Source organism: Manduca sexta, chromosome 24 (assembly GCF_014839805.1).
Source record: "Manduca sexta isolate Smith_Timp_Sample1 chromosome 24, JHU_Msex_v1.0, whole genome shotgun sequence".
Taxonomy (NCBI): domain Eukaryota; kingdom Metazoa; phylum Arthropoda; class Insecta; order Lepidoptera; family Sphingidae; genus Manduca; species Manduca sexta.
Window position 1 is genome coordinate 11,704,326 of NC_051138.1, and position 25,157 is coordinate 11,729,482.

Consider the following 25,157-nt stretch of genomic DNA (forward strand, 5'->3'; position numbering starts at 1 on the left):
GACATAAAAATAAAACTATTTTTCAATTTTTTATTGCAGTAATTTATATTATTTTCTCACGACGTTTCGAAGACTGCAGCTTTCGTGGTGACGGTCATCCGAAAAGTTAAAGTTACATTATCTACTTGCATTTTATTTCCAAATGTATATAATCCGTAAATTAATCTTATTTCAAAATGTTTAAGTTATTGTATAATATGTAAATTACCGCTAACAATGTGCATGACTGCATCGATAGATAGAACGTAGTTATAATGCCGTACTGAAATCTAAGTTTCGATCCCTGGGTCTTTTATTTATAGACCTAATTTTTAGTATCAGTTTGTAGTTTGGATTTTATTTCATATAATAATAATAATACGCTCGCCTCTATTATTTCGTGTTACCTATACGTGAATAAGCGTAAGGAAAAGTTGGTGCACTAGTTTCAACTCTGGCTACCCTTTCGAAGATAGGCATGAATGTGTGTATGAGCTGGTTACTTCGGTTTGTACCTTGTTTTTATTATAAATTTTATCCCTAATTTAAAATGTCCATAGTTATATAATAGTTGTCTAGAAATAATAATAATCGTTCTTATGCTTTGTTTTGACGTATCATAAGTGCAACTTTGTTCGCCTACGTGATAAATAAAGTATTTTATTTTTATTTTATTTAATGCAACAATGAGTTATAATCATACGGCGTATACGCGACTTATCAGACTGCGGTCAAAAATGTGGCAATTGCGTGACTAAATTAGTATAAATATTGATACAGTAAACCGTGCATGATGGCTGTAATAGTCCACTATATTATCAACCATTCAATCGGAGACAGTTCAAACATGACGCTTCCATGTTCAACTAGCAATAAATTTTTGTGTACAGTAACATTAATTCATTCGAAACTCCAATGACATTCCCATTAATTGGATGATGTAACTGATTGCTACGAAAAGTGTAAAATTAACGAGTCAAATAAACATTGAATATGAAAATCTGTGAGATATATTTCTAACTATTGAAAACCAATAGGTTCGCAAAATATTAGACGTGTATCGACTGCCCACAGTTCGGCGAAGCTATTTCCGTCATATGACGTGAACGGGAGTTAGTGGCATGGCACCAATTTAATTTCGAATAAAAAACGTGTATTTTTTATACAAAGGTTCTCACTAATTTTAATTGACCGTATACACACTACAGATTTTAGTGCTTGTATGTAGGTACAGGCGAAAATAATAAAACTACCCCCATTATAAATTTACATCATCTACCTATACATCCTTCACCTGAGTGGAAATCTGCAGGAATTCTTTGCGTATCTTCAACGCAATCAAAAAGACAATTTACCATTTTCGAAAACCCAAAACAAACAAAAACACACTCCGAAATGCACTCAATATTCCGGCACAATTTAAGTACTTACCCGTACAAACACGGTTATTGCGAACATAATTTACAACGGGTCCAATATGTTTGACAGTTGCGGGTATGGCAGATGTGTGGGTGGAGTTGCGAGCTCCGAGGTTCGTTGTACACCGACACAGCGCAGTGCTACGCTGCGAGCATAACGTTGACGCCGACTCGTTGTATAAGGTATGTATTACCAATTAGCATAAACAAACAATGCATTAACCAAAATTCTGATGCGTAGGCATTTCATGAATTGATAATGTTAGATATCAGTGTTGGTTTATTCACTTTTGTTTAGTTCTGGGTTAATTCCACCGCAATGTCTATTTCTGCCGCCAAGCAGCAGTGTGTAGACACTATTGTGTTCCGGTTTGAAGGACATTGTAGTCAGTGTAACTACTGGACATAATAAGACTTAACTTACATGTGTCAATGTGGCGAGCGCAGTGGAATACCAAACAATACTTTGTAATTCAAGGTTTTGGATGGAGCTGAGCGGAATCGTAGGCAAAACGATACCACCCGCAGCCAGAGGTGACGAAGGAGGCGCTTGGTAGATGACTGACCGGTGCCTCGTGCCCTGTGGCCCGGGGGTATCTAGAGAATATCGCCACAACATCCCCTGCCTGTCGTAAGAGACGACTAATTGGGGCTTAGAGAGAGTCGCGGGGCGGGCAGTGGGGGACTGCTCGCTCGACTACAGCGCCTCCGAGGTGGACGACAACACGGGCAGTCGGTCTCCCGAAGTCGTAGACGCCAAAGGTGTCCTTTAGTGTACAGGGGCATCTTAGCCTCCCCAATTATACACACTGAACTGTGTGCCTAAGGCCGCGGCAAATGTCCCCGTGCATGGGCGTGCATTCGGTGTGATGACTGAGCGCACAAGAATTGCATCGATAAGGTATATGTACACTGTTGAAAATATGTTTCAAATACGATCCTTACTTCTTTTCTGAGGTATGCTAGAAGAAACGAGGATTTTGCTATCCCACTGTTGGGTCATACAAATAGATTAGTGTTAATAATTCAACACTTAACGTTCATGTTTCTCAAAATAAATGATACGAAATAATTCTTACGAAATATTATTACGATCTTTTTGGGTTTCATCTGTTTTTATTTTGTTTGTATTTATACATTAATTTTATGTATTATTTAGTAGAACGAATGTATTACGGCAAACAAAAAAAAGGCGCATAAGACAGAAAATTTCGTATCAATAATATTTCGTAATAACTATTTCATAACTTACATTTATTTTGGGAAATCTCTTGTACGTTCAAATGAGATGTCTTACATGATATTAAAGTTCAACGTGGATCATTCTAGTAACTTCAAATGACTCCACGCACCCCAATTAACTCTTAAACCTTTAAGTTACTCAGTACTAGTCGTTGGTATAATTCAACTTTCGTCAGGTAAAATATTGTACTAATCGTTCTTACACTAACACCAAAGAGCAGTATTTTTTTTCGTTTTCTTACTCTTACAGCAATTCCCTAAACTAATGAGTTCTTCAGTTAATTAGTTTAGAGATTAGTTGAAGCAGCTTCATTGCCAAAATGACAACTAATTAGCTTTAATAAACCCGCGTTTAATCTCTTTTCATTCTATATAAAATGCTAGTTTATATTAAACATTTATCAGTGAAATCGGCTTATACTTACTTATTTTTGTCATCTGACGCGATTTGTAAAACAAAATACATTTACAATTCCAAACATATGTAAATAAAATGTTACACTCAATAGATTTCATGTAAAAGGGTTTTTAATTTATTAATACATGTTTTTGTAAACTTCGTATGATTGCATAAAACTGGCAACTTTCATGCCAGTTGCAGACGGAAAACAAAGCTAAGTTTGTATAGTTTAACTTGCATTGCTGAGATATTTTTAATACTTGTATGCAGACTGCAAACAATAGGTATAACTATGTAGGAACGGCTCCGCGGAGCTATCTAAGTGCAACACGATACCTCGAGGTCGTCCCATATGTGTCGGAAAAGGCCACCGCGAGTTTTGGTTCGTATGCTGCTGTAGCGTATACAAGGGTTTTTTTTGGTTTTTGAGATCTGCGGTGGTTATCACCGGAGATGCTCTGCGTACGGTGTATAAGCGATCCCCCGGCTTAGCAACCACGGCAGTCCCTAAGAAGATTTGGTGGGCCCTACCGTTATCACTGAGGGTGCCAGCGGACGGTACGCTGGCGACCCACAGCTATCCGGTCACAGGGCCCGGGAGGAGAAAGGAGGCGATAGAGGGAAGAAAGAGAAGAGGAAGGAGAAGGATCCCTCTCAGGATACTTGGAAGGGAGAGGGAGGGGAAATGTTCGCGAACCCTTATAGGCCTCAATGTGTATTTAGCAGCCATGAGGTATACACACTGAACTGTGTGCCTCGGGTCGCGGTAAATGTGCCCCCATGCATGGGCGTGCATTTGGTGTGGAGACCAAGCGCACAAGAATTGCCTCGGGGGGACGTATACAGGGGTTAGGTACTCGTTCTAATGCCGCTCCAATGATGCTATACTACCGAGTGTCGCAACGGCCCGTAGGACCGGCAAAAGCAACATAGCCGTTCCACTGATCCCCAAATAGAGGAAGCAATAACGCGGTTTTCCTCCGCGAAAGCAAAGGTATAACTAAATAATGTACATATATATTTACTCATCTAACTTGCCAGCCCGATATGGCTTTTTTAGTTTAGTACTTTGCTTTTTTAATTACTTAATAGAACTAAATGTTTGTAAATGTCCGTAACTTGAATTAAGTATAGTATAAAAATTATTCTCATCTTGACCTTTCATGAGCGTAACTATATTCACCTACGTGACTCATAATTTATTTCATACAATAAATAAGTTAATTATAATACATAAGTTCTTAGTCTGCTCAAATTGTTTCAAATCCGGGAATTTTGATGAAAGCATTTGTTAATCATTAATGATATATAGCAAAATGTTAGCAGAAGTCAAAATGATCCTGTATACAGTGATGATTTCAATATGTTAAATATATTATTATCAGTTATTATCGACTGTGATGCTCAAAAAAAATGAAACGCATATACACTTGCCCTATACTCTCTCCTTCGTAAATGTAGGGTAGTTTTTATTTAATATGTTCAAAGTCGTAGAACTTAACTGACGATATTATGAATTTATTTTGATGAAAAATTCTGTTTCATTAATATTAATTTTCGTCTCTGCATTTATGTACGTTAATTAAATTTCTTGTTTATTAGCAATAGTTAATTTTGTTAATGGTTGATAGAGGGGTTTTTCAATATCAATGCAATTTGTCTTATTACAAACCTGTTCAAGCTTAATATTTCATGTTATTGCTACAGTTTTGTCTTCTACAGTTTAACCAAATATTGTGTGCGACATTCCTTTAAATCTGTATATTGTAAAAATGAATCCCTAATTCCTTTGGTCACGCCATAACTTGAGAACGACTCAACCCATTTCGTTAATCTTTCTTTTTTAAGTTTTCTAATACTTTGTAGAAGGTTTGTGTGGAATGAATAATTATGAAATTGCTCAGAAAATTAAAAATTTTCAGAAGTATAAAGACTATTTTAACTCCGCGCGTTTGATGAATCTCAATTCATCAACCCGTCTTTTTTTATAAATATAAAAAAAATTATATTATAATTCTTCTGTATGCTCATATATCACTTAACTCGTCTTAAATCGTGGACCGATTTTGATGAACTTTTTTAAATTTTTCCGAGTGTGGGTCCCTGTATGGTTTCGATTCACAACTGAAGCCAGTGGGTGGTGCCATGCCCGCGTTCTAGAATTTTATCTGCGTTTTAGGGCAGGACTACGTCTGTCGGGTTCGCTAGTCTATAATAATAATTTATCATCTCTCATTAGCCGACATTCTACTCTCACTTACCGTCAGGTGCACTGGGGTAACCATACCTTATCCTTATAAAAAAAGCAATCGTACCTGTCCAAGCGTTAATCAATAAACTTTTGAGAAGAGCGATTTAAATGTTTGTTTTAATAAAAAAAATATACATAACAATTAAACTGTCTACTTCATAAAAATATAGACTAAATATAGGTATTGTTCTAGGCACAAACCCTAAACCACGCAGAAAAATCTGGCGGTTCCAAATATTTATGTAACTCATTTTCGATGTAATTGTCGCTTAGATATAATTGCCTTACAAGCGTCGTTATAAACACTATGTCTAGCAGGACTCTTAATACCACAACACCCAGACTTGGATCCAATATTTGCGGACTAAACAAACATTTGTAGACACGAGTTGACCTTAGCGTAATCGAGTTTGACCGGACATTTTTCGCTTCGTAGCCTGGTATTATTAGGCTGCGTCATATAATATATATTTGTTATAAATACGACGTTAATATTGGGAAGTGTAACATGATAATATGTTAGCGCTCTAAGAAACGAACACATTTCATTGGTACTCATTATCATGATCATCATCAGCCGCATGATGTGTCATGCAACTTTTATTCGGTCGTCTGTCCACCTCGTGGGTGTACTCAGTGCTTTCTTATTAGAATACCGTTTCCGTGGCACTTTACTTTATAATTAAAAGTTCAGCCCCTTAGAATGTGGCAAAACAAACACGACACGAACGTCCGTGTCGTTAGTTTGATTTGACTGGCTCAGAGACCAGCACAAATCACGTGTCATTCTCTCGGCCAATCACAATCAAACGACACAGACATTCGCGTCGTGTTTTATACCATATTCTTCGGAAGCAGGTTAATATGATATTGTTTATGAATAGTTCTAATAAAATGAGACGATTTTATATTATCCTCTCCTCCCCTATTTCTGTAGTCTAATAAAAAAAAACTGTATGTTATGGGTACTCAGAAATTCAGTTAATTTGACTTCTATTGTAGTATAAAAAACAGAATCGTTTCTTACTCCACTTATAAATTGATGAACTTCCCATCTCAAGACAACTTTATTTTCTTAGAAGTTGTTATTTACCACGTCGACATAATGCGTGCCGCTAAACATGGCTGCCATGAGTTAATGTAACGTCTTTGTGGTTCGGACAGCTTAACGAATCAGTGCTTAGATCGTAAGATTACGGCGTGAAGACAGCATGAATCAACTATTACTTCATCGAAATACTAACAATTAGAATAGTTGTATTCGTCATTCTAAAATGCCTCGCCAAACTGTCCTACTAGTGAGTGCCGTGCCTTACGCCACGATAAAATAAGTATCTAGACTTCTAGAACACCCTAATAGCATTGGTATAAATTTGTTTAACAGGTGGTGTTTTTTAAAAACGGACAACGGTTGATGAAGTTTGTCCACGGGAGAGACCCGCCATACGAGCTCTACAACATCACCGGCGCCGATATAAATGTAAGTACTGGGCCCTTATTCTGTATGATAGTGTAAACGCGTAACGCGGCCGTGTCATGTTATCTGCGAGAAATGTGCGTGGAATGGTATTTTGTAAGCCAAATTTCTATAGTCCTAAACATGATGCGTTGTGTTACGTACTTGTTACGCACTGTTAAAATAACGTGCGGGATAGAGAATAAGGCCCCTGAATACAATTAAATTTAATTCAGCAATTTGTTTCTGTAGATTGCGTTGTCCCACTCGCCACCGCGAACACCGCGAAGGATACAAAATTACATACGAAATAAATGAAATAAAGGACTTGGAACGAGTGTCGTTCGATCCAAGGAAATTAGGGTTCATTTGCATTTGATTTTATTCAAAAAGATTTGGTTCAGTGAAGCTCGGTGTTTTTCTTATTGTAGATAATTCTATGCTATGTTAAGTATTTTTACGTATTTTACGAGAATTTTAAGCGTTCTTGAATAAATCATAGCAGTCCCTGATTATAACTAATTATTTTTTGTTTGATTTAAATGACATATGTAAACTTTATCCGAAAGGTAGAATAAAATTCTAAATAGTATATCTCGATAAATTTTATTCCAAAGAAACATATTATTATTCGTAGGAGAACTTGTGCATTTGAGCTGAATTTTCAACAGTTTATACAGAGTTTGCAACACTTTGATAAGTTTGCAAAATATCGTACTAGGAGAGTTAAGAATACGGTGTTATTTCCACACATTAATACTTAATTATTATGCTTCCATCGAAGATTCCGAAATGCAAATTGACTAAGACGAATAAGGCCAGAACTTTTATATCCAAACGTACGTAAGTCGTATGAATGCATTAATATCGTCTATGTGTAAAAATTCAAGTTAGTTGAGTAGGGTCCAATAAAATGTCTACTGACGAGAAATAATTAACCCTCGACAGTCGACACAATTGTACTGACCTGCTGGAACCGGATATACACAAGCTGGTCCTGGAACTTGGCACGTGATCGTTATACGGGCGGATATAAAATGTATCTTACCACCAGCCAACGACTATTTAATAAATCAAGGTTACGCTGTTATTTAGGAGCCTACACTCAGCTGAGTCAGCCAGAGCCAGCTATCAAGATCTGTCACATGTTGTGACTTACAGTATCAATTCAGGTGATATCTTTACGGGTTAATTTAATAGCAACTATCTAAAGATATCAACTTTCGTGCGACAACTGGGAAGCTGATATCGTACTTGAGAGCGGAACTGAGTTGTATTATACGGCCCTGCTGTCACAAGAGCATCTAATCCAGTGACGATGGGTAAAATTTTCCGAAAGTAAACCCAACACCACATAATATAGGTACTAGTATGCATAAATGCGGTCTACAAATCGTTCCAATGATAATTACATCTTACATAAATTACTGAAGAATAGCTATAAGGAATTAAGTTATAGGGACCCTTTGCGACTGGCATCTAAACTTCATTGACCCTCTATCAGTATAACGTTGTGATAAGAATAGATACGTGATACGAAAATAATGTAGTTAGCGGTGTCAAATTTAATATAATAATTATAATTTTTTGCAATGAACACAAACCACTGATTGAATTTTGTTATGTAATTTAATAATAATTGCCACAAATATTATATAGAATAGGCATATTGTAAGCTAATTTCTATTCAGAATAATAAAATTAGTGGGACTTTTTCTCGAAAACGCTAAAAGGCAGAAGCACAACAAAAGCCACGAATAAAGCAAATAATAATACTGAATACAATACTTTCAGTTGTTCACTGCTCTTTAGTCGGCGAAGACAATCCTTTGCATAAATTATTATATTATATAGATTTTCCTTGCGTGACACATTCTTCGTCTCGGCTCACTGCCCTAATATCATGTGTTCAGACATCACGAGGTTTCCTTTTAGGAAAAATAATCTTTGTTTTGATTTTTTATACCAAAGCCCATTTTGCTTGTGATTGCATTTCAAATATTACGGTAGCTTCTTTTACTTTCTATCTGAAAATCATCACACTATTACAAGGTTCTATGTTAATTTTTATTTATGTTGCGAAATTGAGATTCCAAATTGTCATGTTGGTAAAAATTTGGAACGACAATAGTTCGTTGCTCTCTCCATTTATCTTTTGGGGTTATCGCAAATTTTCACTCAAAAGACCTAGAATTATGTGATATGTGAACCAACAAAATAGCAATTAGGTGGTCAGCAACTTCTATAGATGACTTCAGAACTACAAAACGTTTACTTTTGGGTTCTTAGAATAAATTTTTTTTAATACCCAACCAATAAGTGAAGTTTTTAATTTGATTAACTATTTTTATTATTGACTGTATGTTTCGTGCACATTCTATTTTGAGGATATTAAAAGAATATTATGTTAGAAAAGTATATACATATCCTAGCAAAGAATACATAATTTCTACATCTTGGCGATGATGTTTCCCGTCGATCCCGCTTCTTAATATCCGCCATCGATAGTAAACTACGTATTCTAGGCTCCCGCTATGCCTTAAATTAGAGCAATGAAAAAAAAATATATGCTATTGAATTCATAGACAAGGAATGAACTAAAAAATAGTATATAATATCATTTGTTGTGGTAGGTGGCTGATTCGCCGTCCATATTTTAAGTACATTAGGTAGCTACTGAAAACCAGTCCTGCGTTGTGGTTTATAATATTATGAGTTCTAATGTTTACGCGAATGTTAGATAATGACATAAACCATTTTTTCCGGATTTTACGTTTCGAAGACTTTGCAGTCTTCATGGTCACAAAAAGTACTGAGGAGTTTGGTCGCCCAAAATGTCAGTTACAAAATCTACTCACATTTAACAATATTAATTAGTAGTAAAAATTTTTTTAGTTTCAATTGCATAGTACATATGACATTATGTGTTGAGATAACCACTTAACTTAGTTGTCGCGGTTTGGCCATGGATTGCGTTTTAATAACTTTTTTACCTTTTATATATTATATCACATGAACAATCAATTATTCTTTCTTGTTCCAATACTCTCACAAAATTGAATAAGGTTATTTAGACTCAGGCTAGTGACCTAACGTTACTCTTATCTGATTTCAAATAGTAAAAATAGGTACGTGAAAATAAAAAATAGACATATCGGAGTGAAAACTCTTTACTTGGTTTTTTTTTTTGCATGAACGGTAATATATCACCGGTGTATATTTATTTTCCAGACAGTTATTCAATTATTGAAACACTTCTTTACTTCACTAACAATTTACTGCATAGTAACACTAGCGGCATACACAATGAGCTCGGTTCGAGCGTCCAAACAAGACTCGTACAAAAACTGAGCTCTCGTCTTTTATTAAGTGACCATGCTGAGGGCGACCCTCTAAAGGGTCACGGCCTCGGCTCAGGACGGTCACTGAGAGATGATGTTTGGGGACATCAGCGATTAGGGGGTTTACGCGAGGTGCACGAAGCGACCTACACAGTCTACCTAATCGTCTTCGTCGGCGCGCGGGCTGACAGAACTAATCGAAGGGTCGGGAGGACGGGGAACGCGGCGAGGTCCTCGGCGGCGAGGACGGAACTGCGGTCGTATGCAGTGTAAGAGCATTAAGTGTTCGTGCTTTCGGCGGATGGCCAGAGTTATTTCGTCCTCTGGATCTGTTAGGACAGAACGTGGACGTCTCCATTTCGCGCGGTCGAAAGGAGTGTATATGGATACGGACCTAATGAGCGGGTTCGGATGATTGACCGCCCGGTCGAAATAGCGTCTGCTGGACATGTGCATGAACTGCCTGATGGTCGGCATATCGGTGTCCACGTCGAGGTTGCGATTGCGAACGTACCACGGGGCACCGAGTGCACGTCATAGGAATTGATTTTGCAAAACCTGCATACGCTGAAGACGAGCAGGCCGTATGTGCGCGAACGCGGGCGACGCGTAAGTCATTATCGGCCTAGTACACGAGGTAAAGATCCGAATTTTGTTGCGGGTGGACATTTTACTATTTTTGTTAATGAGCCAGTGCAGCTGGCTCATTAACAAAAATTAGGGTGCACGCCCTAGGGTGCACTCGGTGCGACCGAGGGCTCGGCCGGCCCCGACGCAATCGGCACCCCCGCGTAGGTCAGGACGGAAAGGACACGGCGTCGCGGAACTCGTCGTCCGTTTTTAGTCAAAAAGGAGCGTATCAACTCTTTTTTTGAGTTGAATGCCTCCTTTTCGGTGCTTTGGTCGGTCTCCATGGGTCTGGAATCGGCCATTATTCGGTCGATGCCAAACCACTGGATACTAGATGAATTAAGATTGATTGGGGGTCGCGAATGTGTTCGGGACCCGGTGCGTTCCGCCTGGGAAGAACACACAAGAACCAGGCGGCTATCGCATTAGTTCGGCGCGGAATGCGACGCGAAAATGGCTAAGCAAATGATTTTACGTCTCCGGGTGCATGTGCCCGGGGTTGTGTGCGTGTATTGACCCTCCCCGCCTGGTATAGGCGGTATATATTGTACTTATAATTAGGTGTGCCCTAAGCTTGTATCCCTTTGCCAATCTTAATGGGTTCCTAACAATCCGTGCAACGTAAACGGTATTGGACCTTTTTAGGGGCCCGCACGCTCAACCGTTACACGGGATAGAATGAAAAGGGAAAGGTAAGGTTGGGAAGGAGATATGCGGGGGAAACTGTGGTGTGTCTCCACAGCTTCTTTATCCGCACCCGTCCGGCTTCGCTTTAGCCCTGAGGGGGCGCAGCGCTGGCCGGGTCACCGCTAGCTCGGCTTGTTGACATCGTGTGGTTAAACCACCGAGCTAGCCCTGAAGGGGAAAAATGTCGTAGAAACGATAAACGGGTGTGACCCTGTCCTGAAAACGACGCGGCCGGACCCAATAAACGAACTCAGGTAGAAAAAGGGACAATGCCCTATTGTTACCGTCGTCCTTGGCGGCAGCGAGAACGCTGCGGTCGTTCCGAGCAGATTTCCCGGAACAGAACAATGGCTTACCGAGCAGGTACTCGGTAAGTCAAAGGGACCGTTCGAGGTGGCTGCTCAGAGCGGAATGGAGCTCTCGTCGTTCGGCCGGTCCTTATATTGACAGTGGTCGACCTCCCTCCTCTTCTAATACTTCCTCGATGTAATGATAGATGGCGCCACTATCGCTCCGGGAATGCACCAGTGCTGCGGCGACATACAAAATAAAATATATTCATCACGTTGACGAACATAGTTGCACTTGATGCAGTGATAAGTCAAGGTACCTACAGGAGAATATCTAAATATTAAGTACTCAAATTATCGCTTATATAACTACAGACATTTAATATTGGACATAAAAAAGCTGAAAAAGTACAAAGCAAGCCAAGAAGCCAGCTCGGGCTGGCAGGAAAAAAAAATTAAAATATGTAACCACACATTTTTGCCCCTATCCATCCTTGCATCCGTAAACACCCCGTTGTTATCGACCAGAAAACGTTAACAATAAAGGACCGAATGAAACAAGATTACTCCAAATGGAATCCGAACTCGAACGCAAGAAACACGTCCGACTTCGCAACTTTCCGTAAGTTTCGTGAACTTCCAGCCTAAATCAGATTATTTAAAGACCGCAAGAAATTAACTTTATGACAAGTTAATTACTTTTTTGTAGCAACCCCAGTGATGGAGGGTCGAACGCTGATAAAGGAACTTTCCGAGAACTGTAATTTGTTTGAGTAATATTTTCAGATAGAGATGTGTCGCGTTTAGAATTGATTCACATACATCGATATTGTAAATTTATTATAACTTTAATCTGTTGTTGGCTAGTTTTTGCTCGCAAGTTTCCTCGCGTGGACTTCGATTTGTAGAAAATTAAATATTAATACCTTATGACGTATCTTTGGCTTCAAGTTGACTCTGGGCCAAATTTTATCAAAATCAGTTTAGTGATTGAACCGAAAAAAGTAACAATCGTGTTTATACCATTTGTTTTAATGCCTGTAAGATTTAGATTTATTGCTTTAAGAATTAATGGGTTTATGTAATTACATCTATTATTGCCTCAATTCGGTAATGAGACTACATCCCCTGATGAATAACAAAATGACTCCGAAATTTCTTAATATACTTAACGTCAACGGATGACACCAAGATGTGTCTCTAATACATTATTATTTTCATATTATTGAGCATACAATTTTTGGTTAATTTTTATATTAATTACACTTACTTGTTTATTTAATTTGCTTGTAATAGGAATTCATTTAATTTCTAAGACGCAACGTGTTTTCAACTTAAATAGTAATGTAATAATTGGAGCATCACTAAAATCCATTTACACTGATTTCACTCACTCGTTTCTTTACCGTCACCCTTTGTGGGGATTAATTAATAAAATACGCTATGAAATTACAGAAACGACCTCTGCCAAAGATGTTTAAATAATTAACCCGTCAACATTTGCTTTGATATTATAAATGAGTTCGTATACGTTTAATGATTAAGATAGACTACGTTTTGTTGGCGCTCATCGCAAAAATTTAGTATCAATATATACATAAACCAACAACTTTTATCCCGAAGGGTAGGCAAAGATGCAACCATTGCACCTACTTTTCGCTGTATGTGTTTCCGTCCCATGATGTAATAGGGCGTAAGCCTATCGCCGTATCGAGGAAATTCCAGACTCCGAGGTATCGACCAGAAAAATAGAATATCTTTATCCGACCCGGGATTTGAACCTGACGCTGCATAGCAATAATCGTACCGCGCACGCAAAACTACTTCGCCACGGTCACATTGGACATGAACTGCAGTTTATGCGACTGAGATATATAGCTGTTAGTAAAATTATTATCAGAATATAAGTAAGAAGTTAAACATTATCGCGTTTGAACAAATGCTTCTAACTTTATAATTAATTCAAGGACCATCGTTTCCTCATTAGTATCCTTATCATTCACCTGGTGATTTAAAATGCTCTTATATGAAGGTTATATTACATGTTCCGACCTGTTGGTGGTTGAAAAATTCTACCGCGATAACCTGACCAGCTGGTCATGCGATAATCTCATTAACCGCGAAAAATAGCTAAGTAAAGTGCTATTAAAACTGCTATTAATGCAAGCCATATGAAGGTTTCACAGTAAAGCCTGTTATCGGTGGTCAAACATCACCTGAACATTTGACGCTCGTCGAATTGTGTTTAAACATTTAACTAAGAAACTACCTATATTACTATAACATTAGAGCATACAAGATTTACTACCACACATTTTCTGTTAGTTTTTAATATTCCTTCTTTTCTTCTAGTTTTTCTAAATGCTAGGAGATCGTTTATATCACATTAGAAAAGACTCTTTGGTAACACAATGACGTCATTGTGTTGTTTCTTGTAAGCACTGTGGTTGTCTTAAATCCCTTTTAAAGCTACGTAGCTTTAAAAGGGATTTGAGACAACCAGCGGACTTTCATGCCAAATTTAGATTATTGGCGAATAATATATGCACGAATATGACTATGAATTATGAATAACGAATACACCAGAATAAATTGTCGTGCTGTGTTCGTTACTATTCGTCTGTACTCGACAGGTACCTGAATCAGGAGTAAGGTATCAATATAAGGTTATAACATACTAAAGGCTTTTATTTTATCCATAACATGTATGGAAGGAATCCCTTCAAAATAAAGGAGTTCGGGAAATAATTCGTAGTTCGTCAAATTATTTAGAATTCCCGATTTCCAGGGCCTAATATGTATGTTGATTGCGCAACCATCATTTTATATTCCCATACGTTTACGGTTGTGATGACGCGATGTAAGTATATTACTAATCCCGGTAACTAGGTAACTGATGCAACACGTGACGATCAACATGTTGCATATCAGCGAGCCACAGAACACAGGAATATACTTCATATGTTCCTATATAAATTCCTGCAGTTGGCAACATTGCCAAACATGCATACTTGGTAACAACGTGTTGGACATTTACTCCTCGAATATAAGGCGTATGTTTGAGGCGTTAATAGCGTATGTATGTTCGAGAGTATTCTTTTGTTGATGCATTATTTTATGTAGTTTTAGTGTTGTTTTCTTAAAAAAAAGGTAATATAATTAATTCAGTCTATCTGTATCTTCAAAATTATTCAGACATGAGCGTTTACTTCATAAAAATATCCAAATATATGTATACATATATAAGGTAGATTTGTGAGATGGGACAGGGCTGCTACCTACAAGAAAACTTTCTTCTGTCCATCATTTTTAAAGACATTAAGATCTGTGCATTCACTGAGTTAGAAAAAAAAATATACAGTCAACAAAACAAACAATTTATTCAATATTTATTATGCCAATCGATCCCGTAGCTCATTAGGGCAAAATATACCGTTGTACTATTACAGATTTGAATATTTTTAACTTTAAAAATTGCAAATAAGTTCTTCGTAACTTTTATAATAAATGCTCCTCTACTGCGCTTTTTAACTTAACAAAATTTTCTATTTAATGTCGCTAAATCTAGAAACGTATTGTTATATGCAAAACCGAATTGAAATAATTGAGATTTTTTTTTATTTAATTTGCTATTTCTAACCTTAACGTTATTCAATCCTCTAATGGTACTTTAGAATTGTTTTCATACCTAGCAAGCAAGCAATAGAATCGATTGGCATAAAAAAATCTTTTGGCAAAACTTTCCCTTTATCTTGCTGATTGTGCATTTTCTTCAAACACTAAGTGCAAATGTAAATGATTGCAGAAATGATTGACGGTCTTCTAAGAAAATTTTCTTTTAGCCCTGCCTTCCCCATCTCAAAAATTCATTCTGTATTTTTCGTGTTCACATTTACCGTATTATCAGAATAGTAATTCAATAGAATTGTCAATTGCGCCCCCCCGAAGCAATTCTTGTGCGCTCGGTCTCCACACCGAATGCACGCCCATGCACGGGGGGACATTATGTCATGGACATTATGTCGTGGACCTAGGCACACTATAGGTGATGCCTACACCCCCATGGTTGCAAGTTCACATGGGGGGTCTGACAGGGACTCGTAGAACAGTTTACCTCCCTTTCCTCTCCGCCCATCCTAGTACTTCCTCTTCTTCCTTCCCCCACACTCCTTTACCATTCTTCCTTTTTTCCCTTTTCCCCCTGGCCCCCGCAGTCGTTAAGCCGGGGGGAACCAGTATACCGTTCGCAGGTTCCTCCCGGTGTTGACTGCGGGATCAGCCGCTTAAAAAAAAAAAATTGTCAATTGCGACAATACATACCAAACATCATACACGAAAATCAATAAGGACGAACTATGCGAAAGATTAAACACGTGTTTGGTCAACGATGTGTTCAAGATTGTCTGTACGTTGGTTATTTGCTGTTTCCATTCAGTTATAACACGTTTGTAACTTCGTCATTTTATCCGACTGCGACAAAATACGTTATTCATTTCTGTGTAATATATAGTGAGGTAATCTGTTACATTAGTAGTTCCAGCTTTGTATTATTAAGTATACTAAGCCACTGCGCGGCTACTGTTAAGAGGGTTTAAGCCTTATTCCATCACACTGGTCTAGAGCGGAATGGCAGACTTCACAATCCCTTAATTTTTTTTTTTCAAAGTATTCTTAGGTTTTAGTTTTCAATTATGTATTCGTTCACCATTAAAGTAAGGGACATACACAAATGAAAGATCCTTGTATGAATAAAGTGTTCATCCATAAAAGTATCACTTCGTTCAGGACACTTTACGTTTCATACTTTTCAGCTCCTTCCGCTGCTGAAATGTAATTTTTATTTACATTGTACAAAAGAAACTGTTACGCTGAAATTATTCATATTCTTTCTTAATTTGAACCAAATTATGCTTGTAAGTGACAATATACTACTACTACGCAAAATATATAAAGTAAAGTACATTTAAATAACGAACCATTAGCAAACAAAACGATGTATATTAACATAAATGTTCACAATTCAAATGTACTTTAATTACACACACAAAGTCGTATGTACGCAAGTAAAACTTATTCTTACGAACAATCCCGTTGTAAATTTAATAAATCCAATATACTTTCAGCTAATACAACTTACGCCGACATCAGTAACACTTGAAAGGATGGATTTCGCGGCATCGGGAACGTACGCTTGCGAGATTGCTTTGGAAACGCCCCTTTACTCTAAAGTCTCTAAACTACATGAGATAACTGTCATCGGTAAGTTAATTTAATATTACCAACGCATGCTTGCGTAATTTTATGTTAATTATTCATGAAATTCTAGAGTTAAGCAAAGTTTATATAAGATCTAGTAAACTGACACTTTATAATAAACAGATGAGGCACGGTAGAATATTAAAATACTAGTATTGTCAAGGAACGACCTCTTTAGCCAAAGTTTAAGCCATTAAACCAAAAGTTGAATTATTTATTCATTTTTCTATACTTTTCAAATTGTACATTTTCATTTTAACTTAGCTGAAGATTTTATATTTCCTATTAGTTTGTTTCCAAATTCTAACAGACAAGCCGCTAATTACATGAAAACACCACAGGATAGCACTTTAAAAAAATACAGTACGCATCAAAGCCTTTTGTAATTACTCTTTTCATAGGACTGAAAATAAAAGCTTTTAATATTCCACTCAACTTTGCTGAGGGCCGCCTTAGGGTCGACTTAATAATAATCCACTTTATGGTCTTCCGCATGCTCTATGGCGAATCGCGTCTCGTACGTTCGCTTTACTTCGCTAATCTAATTTGTTCAGAGGCAACTGGAACCCACTTCTTCGCACACAGTTTAAATTGAGGTTGAATTGTGCAGTATCTACTCTGAACTATATAGGGAGGGTTTAGTTAAAAATGGGAAGTTAATCAGTTTGTATTTTTTTTTTATAATATGCTTCTTTTTCATTTACTATACATATGTACTATATTTACTATAGATATAATAATCAAATACTAAAAATATGTACTATCATGCAAGTACGATAATAAGTATACTTGTGTTTAGATAACATAAATATATGTGTCAATTTTCGGGATGCATTTAGTTATGGCGCAGTAATCCTGTTAACCTGGCTAACGTCAGACGATATAACTCAATTATCTTAACTAGTCAAACCTAGTCCAACTATCGCCATATTGCCTATATACCAGAGCAGTATAACAATAGCAAAGCATAGTCGTATTGTCGAGAGAACGGAATCAGTACAGCAATGTTGTGTCAAGTTAAAATAATCTAGTCAAGGGCCCTTATTCTGTATGTCACTGTAAACGCGTAACGCGACCATGTCGCGTTATCTTCGTGAAATTTGCGTGAAATGGTATTTTGTATGCCAATTTCTATTGTGTTTAACGTGACGCGGTGCGTTACGTGATTGTTACGCTCTTTCATAATAACGTGTGGCACAGAGAATAAGGCCCCAGTTATACAAACACAATGGTCTCGTCATTCATGTTAACGTTGTAATCCAATGTTACAGTTCGGCAGAAATTCCGTCCAAAGATAAGAATAAAGCACAAAAAACAGTCGTCAAACGATCACTTAGAAGCGACCTGTCAGAGCGCGCCGGCACACCCCGCTCCGCATCTTACCTGGTTCATAAATAATATGAAGGTACGTTTAAAATTATATTGGGTTTTTCTGCTTAATCTCAGTTCAGAGTCTGGAATTGTCCCTTTGTAACCCTGATAATGGATGAAGGCGTAATGAAAAGTGCGCTATATATGAAGACAGATTTAATATTTAATGTCTCCTGCATTATAAATATATAGAACACCTTTTATATCTACTTTCATTATCCAAAGTTCAATATTTGGCAGTTTCAGCGTTCGCAAACGGGAAAGTTTTGTTTGCCTTTTATGTACTACCCCGTTTTCCGTTTGGCTACAACTTGTCAATTTTAACATGGACTGGACTTGTTGAAGAATATCGTATAGAAAGAGGTCTCTTAAACTGGTATTGTCATTTACTTTTTCTGTGTGTATATTCAAGGCGTGAATGGAATAACAGAAACACATCGGTTGGTCTGAGATGGGTTTTTAACATCACTATGTCACTATGAAAAACTATCCCCTTTTTTAAACAAGTGCTTGTTTATTTTTAAATCAAACAAAAATAAATAATTTTCATCGATATTAAATGTATTTTTTGGTATCTTTGGTTACATTCATAAAACAGAAACATTTTTAAGCTACATTAATCAATAACTATAACCTTAATCAATTTCCGACCATTCCATTAAAACTATTATAACTGTGCTTTCTTACCCTACAGCCTATTCCTCGACCTGATCGTTTGCCTTCCAATTTCAATTAGTTAAAAGCCGGCGAGTAAAGGGCTTTGCTCGCGGCAAGCTCGTCCGGAGTTTGTCAATAGCTTCTGAATGTTTTTCAATGTCGTCAGACATGTGACTTCTGTTATCGAACTCCGGTTTTTTGGAATGAACATCGTCTGCAACTGCATTCGTAATATTGTTTAGACGGCGTGTTTCTAACAATGTAAATAAAACCTTACGTGCTTTGTGTTTAATATGTTTTTAGTTACATAGCTTTTAATTACATTGTTGAGATTTAAATGATAACGGTGGATAGTGCCTTTGTTTTATTTAGCTCGAAATTTGTAATATTTTTTTGCTTACCATGAAATTGTTCTGCTCATTTCACGAATATGTTAGTTTAGCAATTAACTTGCTGTAATGATTTAATGTGGGAGCATAAAAACTGATGAAATCAAATGACCTTAGTTCACACTGCACCTTTTTTTTGTAGGGGATAGGCTATACTTTGGTTATTGACCGGGATACCCAGAGTTTTGAGTTCTGGGTATCCCAGGTCGTACACCGTGGATGCTTATTTCCCCTGTTGTCAAACACCGGGAATAACAATTTGGAGGCAAGGTGGATTTTTCAAATGTGTTTTGGAAGGATAGGGAAGGAGTTTGTTTGCAGGTTATACTGGTGGTAAAAAGTTATTCTGTGTTGTATTTTATTAGTTTATTGTGTTGTTACTATGATTAATGTTTGTTTTAGAAATGTGTTCGCATACTTCCACCAGTGTAATCGTGATTACTGTTTACACATTTTAGTTGTTGCTTCTGATGTTAATGTGGATTATAGTCGACAAACGTAATGTATCTCAGCAGTTTCGTAAGGTTTATCAAATCGGCTTTCCTCTACTACTGGGTAGTGGGGTAAATCCCTGGTTTCTGTTTAAACTCTGCCTTAACATACAAATATATTTCTCATGGGGTCTCACCCTTCCTCCCCTAATTTCCAAATCACATTAGCATACTATTCCTGATTTTAGTCACTACGACAAAAAATCAAAATTAACTACTTCACATGGATCCATCACCAAAGTATTCCTCACTCCATTTTTTCACAATATTCACATCAGTTTTTAACTTTGTCTTTTCTTCAAACAAATCTTCCACACCATATATTTAAGCATCAGCAATTATTACTCATAATATTTATTCCCAGGTAGACGAGCGTCTCACAGTACCCCACGGCACGGTGAATACGCATCGCCACCACCACGGCATACAGCTCGCCATGACCAACTCCTCATTGCACTTCCCCCTTAGCAGCCTACAGCTGTTCCCTAACCAGACAGTCATCATCACTTGTCTCAGCACGATACCGAGCTACGCAAGCGTTGGCGAAGGATTTGCTGATGTTCAAAATCATACGGTCACTGGTAAGTGGATGTTATTACCTTTAGGGCTAGTTTCCCAATGTTCAATAAACTATTATGTGCCAGTAATTAATGTAAAATGATAAGGATAGTACATATAGTTATTCTTTTTTTTACCATTAATTTTGCTGATATTATATTCAACGATTAGCATTTACTTAGACCCGCACGAGACTGCATAATACGAAGCACCAGGTAATAATGATAAGAGTTGTTATTACTATTATGTATTAATTATGCCCCCTGGTATAGCAGATATTCATAGGCGTTGGTAATCACTTACCATCAGGGGATCCGATTACTTTTACCCCCTATATCATAAAAAATTGCTCGAATTTAGCCTGGTATTGTATCTACCTTGTCAACTTCACTATACGAATTTATAAACCTCCGCGCTTATCACGCTGAAAAATTTAAATATTATAATATTTTCTTATAATGACCAGTCACTAGAAGCCGTTTCTGACAGGTCGATATGGTTATGTTTAGAGACCTATGTTCTAAGAACTCCCAGTCTGAAGAACATAATGCCTATTTATTAAATGTAATGTGCCAGCGGTATTTAAGGCGGAATACAAAAGTGCTAATCGGGTTATTAAACTTGAATCTCTTTTTCAGTGAATGTGGTACGAATGGAACCACCGCCGACTCAATTGCCAGTCAAGATCGTTAGTTCCGAGTTTAGCTCGTCGAGCCGATGTGGAACTAAACTTATACTAATCGTTTTAGTTATATGTTTGTGCCATTTTAAACCTTAAGCCGAAAGACATAGAATATGTACAATTTTATAATATTTATATCTCCAACAAAGTTTCATCCCTGTTAATTATTTATGGTACTTGTTTTGCAATTGATTTCAACGCATGGAAAACCGATCAGAAAAGATATGCTTTGGAATCATATGTGTAGTGTGATCTTATATCTCATAGTATATACAAGGAAGAGCTTTACTCTTTCCCTTCAAATTACTTTTATTATTACAGTCCCGCCCTTAACAAAGTTATTCGTGGTATAATCAACATAATCATAATAATTGTTTAGAATAATGTAACAAAGTTTAATTGTGTATAATTAAGATCTGAACATAGCAGAGGTTTAAGCAAGAAATCCGGGATAGGCTTGAAACCGAAGCATTAATAATTTGAATCTCGAACACGAAACTTATTTAATTTAATGGGACGATGAGAGAAAGTAACGGTAAGGCTCTGGATAAGTCTATTATTCGGTTATGTCGATCTTTTATTTGCCCGAAAGGTGCTGGGTTTATGATCCCACGAGAAATTTATAGAGAATTCTGATGTTTACGCGTAAGAACAGTATTTATTGTCATGATAAGTACTTTTGTTTGTGTCTTCTTATTTGTGTGTCACGAGCTGTATAATTTTTGATGATTTCATCCACATATTGAATTTAATTGACAAAATAAAATGTATAATATTTTAGTCAGTTTTTAAATACTTTCAATACAATTAAATCGCAGAAGGTTACGAAGCGCTACATCGTTTTAACACAACAGTAATTTTGTATATACAAGCCTCATATCGCTTTTTAGATGTAAATATTCTTTGTAAAAGTAACCTTTCACTTATGTGCGCAATTATGAGACTGAACTAGGAAGTTAGAAATTAATTCCAACTGTTCACCCAAACCCACAATGCTAGAGTCCCAAGAATGTCCATTATTGTAGGAAATAAATGGCAACTAACATAAGTTAATAAGAGTTCGCGTAATGTATCTTATAGTGACAATGAAATAGTGTCGAACAATTTGTCACTAAGTATTACCAATTTTTATTATCCAGCTTCAAAAATAAATGTATTCAATTTCCAAAGCAAGTTAATTACGCTACGGGACAAATTTTCATCAGCTTATTTACCATGTTCATAAGAATGATATTTAAACACGGAAATTTTAAAGGTCCAATGTACCTTTAATCGTGTCTGATTAACCACTTTTTCACATGTATAAAACCATTGATTGATTAAGTTTTATTAAAAAAAATCATTGGTCGTCCACGCAAATACTACTCTCATTGAAAGGCCATCGATAAAATAATACAATTTGCAACTACAAACATATATGAATGACTATAAATTATTTAACTATTGGCGAGATTACAACTTAGCATTATATTATATCGCTTGCATGTTTTAGGAACTACATAGGGAATGCTATCAAATATAATTATATGGGTGATTATCTAAATCTGGCACGTAGTTATAATACTTTTCCAATGTGCGGGTGAATTGTCTGTCAATAAATATACGGTAGTCTTTAATGCATGCATCAATAAAGTATGTTTGCTGGTGGTAGGATATATTTTATATCCGCCCGGATAGCAACCATCTTACATAAGGAGTTAAAACCCGCTGTAGTGGCCCACGTAAGTGTGTCGCGTTCCGAGATCAGCCTGTGTATATCCGGTTCTAACAGGCCGGCATAATTGTGTCGATTGCCGAGTGGTAATCATTTCTCGACAGTCGACATTCTATTTGACTCACACACAGTATATGCGTTGTCTGTACCTTTGTATCTGTACCTTCAATTATAATAATATTAAACATTTTTATTAATATTCTGTGTAAAATTGTATTGACTACTGTAAACGTGCCAGCTTTAAATATCTGACCTAAAGTAAATTTCGTATTACGAAATACCGATCCGTGCACTTCGAAATGTAAATATAAAAATGCAAGTTGCTTCTTTCATTATTATTTTGATTATGAAAAACAACTTAATAAATTAAGTTGGGATTAAAATGGTATGTCCCTGCTATAAAACGCGGCAGGTTTAATGAACCCAAGTGAAGTTATTGTCTTTCTCGACGGAATACAAATACTTTCATTTGGATTTAAATTGCTTTCATTTTAAACTGAGCACACTTACATTGCTTCGTAAAAAAATAATTACTATTTATAAAAATAAACAGCGATTCCAATATGATTGTATTGTTTCCTTTTATATATTTTTGAAACAAAATGTTAATCTTTTATAAACAAAATAATATTGAAACTGAACTGAGTTCTATTATAAATATATAAACATTTTCAAATTCAATTCAATGCATTTTAATCTAAGAACAAAATATAACACCCAAACATTTTATTAACATTAAATAACATAATTTAATTTTTTATTATTACATCGCAAAAACAAACAGCTAAGCATAGAACAGATAATTAACATTTGCACAGAACGTAGTAATTACTAATGGCATGTAATAATCCGACTACCTACGTTTTTGTTTAATTGCTTAATATTAAAACGTTCCTTACAATTTTCAAACATTGTAGACATTCTGTTTTCCATACAATGAATAACGGAATATGTTTTCACAAAGGAGTATTGTATAAAGCAACAAAAACGAGGACGATGAAAATAAAATGCAATAGCAGGACAATTGAGGGTAGTATAGAATAATTTTATTATTTTAGACCTTGTTCTATATCATAGCGGTGATTATTATGTTATCAATTGATGTTAATTTATTTGTATATGCAAGAAATGAGCCTATTTGCTCACGAAAATTATCGCGGTATCAAATACAGAATTCGTATTTTATTGATAAATCTGTAGGTGAGTAAATATTTGGTGTAATAATAGTAAATCAACTGCAAAGGAAAAAAGGGCTATTGCTAGATGCAATTTAACAATCATAATTTTATTTTATATTGGAACTATTATGTTATTTATTATATTATTTGCACTCTAAATACGAGCATGCCCTTACCATGCTTGTCCACAAAACCATTTTGTTTTTAATTTTCCAACTCTAATCTTGCAGTATTTGTATATCTATTAATCCTATCGGAGTATAATATTATAGACAAGTTATTAATGTCACGAATTAATAGTGTAATAAAGAATTGAGAGGGACAGATTTACGAGCGACATTATTTATTTATTTATAATAGATGGGCTCATTTACATTGCACAATTTTATACGAACTAGGAGCCGTATTAGTTGTCATAAAATACCACAACTCAGTTTCACTCTAATGTGCAATATCAGCTGCGACGCTGTTTAATAAAGCCATATTAACATCAACTCAAATGGTATTTTAAAGAATATGTGACGGATTTTGACGGCTAAGGTGCCTTATTCTCTATCCCGCAAGTTATTTCAACAGTGCGTAACAAGCACGTAACACAACGCGTCATGTTGAGGACTATAGAAACTTGACTTACAGAATACCATTCCACGCACATTTCTCGGAGATAATATGACACGGCCGCGTTACGCGTTTACACTATCATACAGAATAAGGGCCAAGTTCTGTTTGTGTAACAACCTCAACCAAACTGAACACAAGCTTTTAAGTTACAGCTTAACGCTGGTTTATTAAATAGTTCAATACATTCAATATCTACTTGAGATTTTATACAAAGATGAGATCTGTGATGTATTTATAAATTCTTAAATGATACAAAAATAATGTTTACTTTTTATTTACTACATCGTCATTTCATGCTACTCGGATTAGTTTAATAAAAAAATGATGGTTTTGTACCTACAAAGGTCTTTTTCGCATCTGTAAAAAATTCAAAACTTGTTCAACAATTTACTTTGACCTGCAGTTCTCCGCCGTATGAAAAAAGAATCCGGGATAAATATTTTCCCGGGATAAAAAGCCTTATAGCACTCAGGAATAGTGTAGCTTCCTATAAGTGAAAAATCTAAATCATAAGATTAGCGCGATCAAACAAACAAATAAACTTTA

General features: G+C 36.3%; 1 protein-coding gene across 1 annotated transcript in view; it reads left to right on the forward strand.

The window, feature by feature from the left end:
- The window catches only part of LOC119190484, a gene marked incomplete in the record, with an annotated part of 134,246 nt that extends 110,829 nt beyond the window's left edge, over nt 1-23,417 (forward strand). Inside the window, 6 exon segments of the mRNA XM_037442464.1 lie at nt 1,468-1,580; nt 6,675-6,770; nt 16,818-16,953; nt 18,222-18,355; nt 20,223-20,439; nt 21,055-23,417. Coding sequence (XP_037298361.1) covers nt 1,468-1,580; nt 6,675-6,770; nt 16,818-16,953; nt 18,222-18,355; nt 20,223-20,439; nt 21,055-21,194 — 836 coding nt within the window.
- Between the last annotated feature and the right edge of the window lie 1,740 nt (nt 23,418-25,157).